General features: G+C 35.8%; 1 protein-coding gene across 1 annotated transcript in view; it reads right to left on the minus strand.

Moving 5' to 3' along the window:
- Window positions 1–902: 902 nt before the first annotated feature.
- The window catches only part of MRPS31 (mitochondrial ribosomal protein S31), a gene marked incomplete at its 3' end in the record, with an annotated part of 11,614 nt that continues 9,582 nt past the window's right edge, over window positions 903–2,934 (minus strand). The window contains 1 exon segment of the mRNA XM_010169839.2: window positions 903–976. Coding sequence (XP_010168141.2) covers window positions 903–976 — 74 coding nt within the window.

Genomic DNA, 2,934 nt, shown 5'->3' on the forward strand with positions numbered 1-2,934 from the left:
TAGTTTCAGTGTAAGACTTGTTATGAGAGGATGTGAAACTAACCCACCCCCTTACGTGGCATTAAGATGGTTCCTGCAGAGCTGTGCCATTCGGTGAACACGAAGGTGGGTCACACCTGGTTGCTGTTACTTTTTGGTTTTATCTTACATGAGTTTTTGGCATGTGTATTTGGTGGATGGATAAGGAATTGGCTGGATGGCCACAATGGTCAATGGCTCAATGTCCAGATGGAGATCAGCGTCAAGTGGTGTCCCTCAGGGGTCTGCACTGGGACAAGTACTGTTTAGTATATTTATCAACAACACAGACAGTGGGATGGGGCAGACCCTCAGCAAAACCACAGCAACACAACTATATTCTCCTTCAGGGACACAACTCAATCTACACATGATGGCAATTCCTTCCCCAACACTCCTAAGTGTCCCAGTTCTTGCCTCTTGAGCATGGCAAATCCTGATTTCCTATTCATCTCCCAAAGTCAAACAGCCCCTTTGGAGATCCATCTTTCCTGATGCATATATAGAATTTTATTTTTATTTTTTTTAAATCAAAGTGTACTCATATGGCAGCAGAGTTACTCTTAAGGAGTTCCTGCCCCTCCACCCAGGAGAACTGGTCATGAGCCCAGACTGAACCACGGCGCTGAAATGACAAAAAGCCAGTTTTACACTTCAAGCTCAGTAACATCCTGATTAGAATGGAAAACATTAATCTCTTACACTGCATGGAAGTTTTGCTTATTAAAAAAAAAAAAAAAATCAGAGTTCAACATTAAAGTATTTAATTTTTTATAGGTCCAAAAGCAGGAAGTTAACAGGTTGTAAGTCTCCTTCACAACAGTGAATCTCTTAATATTTTAAAAGCTCAAAACTGGGTTTTTCATTATTGAATTTCCACTAACCTGTTTCCAGTGCTTTTTCTGTTTCTGCAGAAGCCTTAGAAAATATATTAAGCCTCCTTCCTACTTTGAGACTTCTATAAACAAAAAAAGAAAAATGGTATTTAGTATTTCACAACACTTCACAACATTGCCAGATAACAAATTTAAAAGCACAATATACTCTCATGAACTAACAGATCTGTGGAGGAAAAAAAAAAGATATAGTGACTCTCACTAAATCCTCAGGTTTTTAACAAGAGAAACTGTATATCTTCACTATTCGGCTATAACTTCCCAAAACACTTCCATGTGAAAGAATGATATAGTGACTCTCACTAAATCCTCAGGCTTTTAACAAGAGAAACTGTGTATATCTTCACTATTCGGCTGTAACTTCCCAAAACACTTCCATGTGAAAGAATGAGCATCAATCAAACATCATATTTGCAGTAATTTTTTACTGAAATATTAAGAAATCCAAACAAAGCTAAACAGTATCAAACCACAATACTCAAGCAATTTTGCAAAGTTGCAACTAAAAAGTGAATCTGGTGATCTGTGTTTTTTCCCTGTAAAAAGTATTGCACAATTCAAGAAGAGAAAAAGCAACAGCTAAATCAAACAATTCCTGCTTTATGACATAAATAGCCTTTTTGGAAGATTACACTGCCACCTTCTGTGCCATATGGCAAACACTCAAAGCATATCTGTGTGATATATTTTAAATAGCATCCCCCTATTGCTCTCTTCTGAATACAAAAATATTTCACTCTGACCATACATTTTTAATCATATTTATCTTTAGCATAAGCCTATAGTAAAAAAATATTTTTAAAAATCCAAGAGTTCAACAAATAATAAAGATTTTTTTTATACATGGAAACAAGAAAAAAACAATGCTTATAGTATAGAACACACTGAATTTTAGAACAAATGATTGTTTTAGTCATACAATCTTCCAGGTTTCCATTAAAATTCTAATAGTTCCTACTTTATGTTACTATATATTCACTGTTAGGCTGGCAATACTTGCCCTTCCTGGCCTTAAAATTTCACCTCTCTGGATTTACTGCAGATTTCTGACGGTCACAACTTCTGCAAACCTGCTCCTGTCATATTACATTTTACTGATGTAACTACCCTGGATCCATTTCAGCACAGAGCAATCTAGCAATCTAATTACAGAGTCATAAAAGAATGTTCATTTAAGATTATATTTTCCTATCTGTGTGTAACTCCCAATAACATTGGCCAAGGATACAAGCATGACTTGGAAGAACATTTATTTCGAAATGACTAGCTCAAATTACTACAAAGCAACATCACACATTTCACTGAAATCTCTTAATTCAATTTAAACTTTTATATTCTTCATAACCCATTATTTTCATATTATCAATAGATAAGTACATTCATTAGATTTTCAGGGATGCAGGAAGAAACATATGACTGAAGCTGGAGACAGCTTGCTCACTACAGGGGTTTTAAAAACTGTTTTATGGTACTGTTCCTGAAGTTATACACCACGTACAGTTTCATCACCCAAAGAGGGCAAGAGAGCCCCTCAGATACAATACATTTAATAAATGTTCTCAAACATAAGTGAAATTCACTTTACTTTGCAATATGCTAATAAATGAAAAGCTTAGCAAAGATACAGAATAAGATATACTGTATAAGCATGTAACAGCTCAAGTTTTCAGTTTATACTTCTGGATTATTTCTATTCTTTCAAACTTTGACAAACTTTCAATCCCACACCTTAAAGTATTTCTCATAGTCAGTGAAGAATCATGGCCTATTAACAAAGTTACTTTCATGTGATTACCAACTCTGATAATTATACACAGATTAAAAATATCTACAGAGCTATGCAGACACTGATAACAAAGTCAGCTCCCTTGCTCCTCAAACCAGCAGCTTCCAGCTGAATGAAAATCCCAGAACAGAAATATCTAAGTCAGGAGGGCTTGGTCTCAAACCTTGTTCCGCTTCTTCCCTTCAACTTCCACTACAAGAAGCCCCTCTTGCTCTTTCTACAAGCTTTTCAGCA

The sequence above is a fragment of the Antrostomus carolinensis genome, unplaced genomic scaffold, assembly GCF_000700745.2.
Source record: "Antrostomus carolinensis isolate BGI_N321 unplaced genomic scaffold, ASM70074v2 scaffold11726, whole genome shotgun sequence".
In the NCBI taxonomy this organism is placed as follows: domain Eukaryota; kingdom Metazoa; phylum Chordata; class Aves; order Caprimulgiformes; family Caprimulgidae; genus Antrostomus; species Antrostomus carolinensis.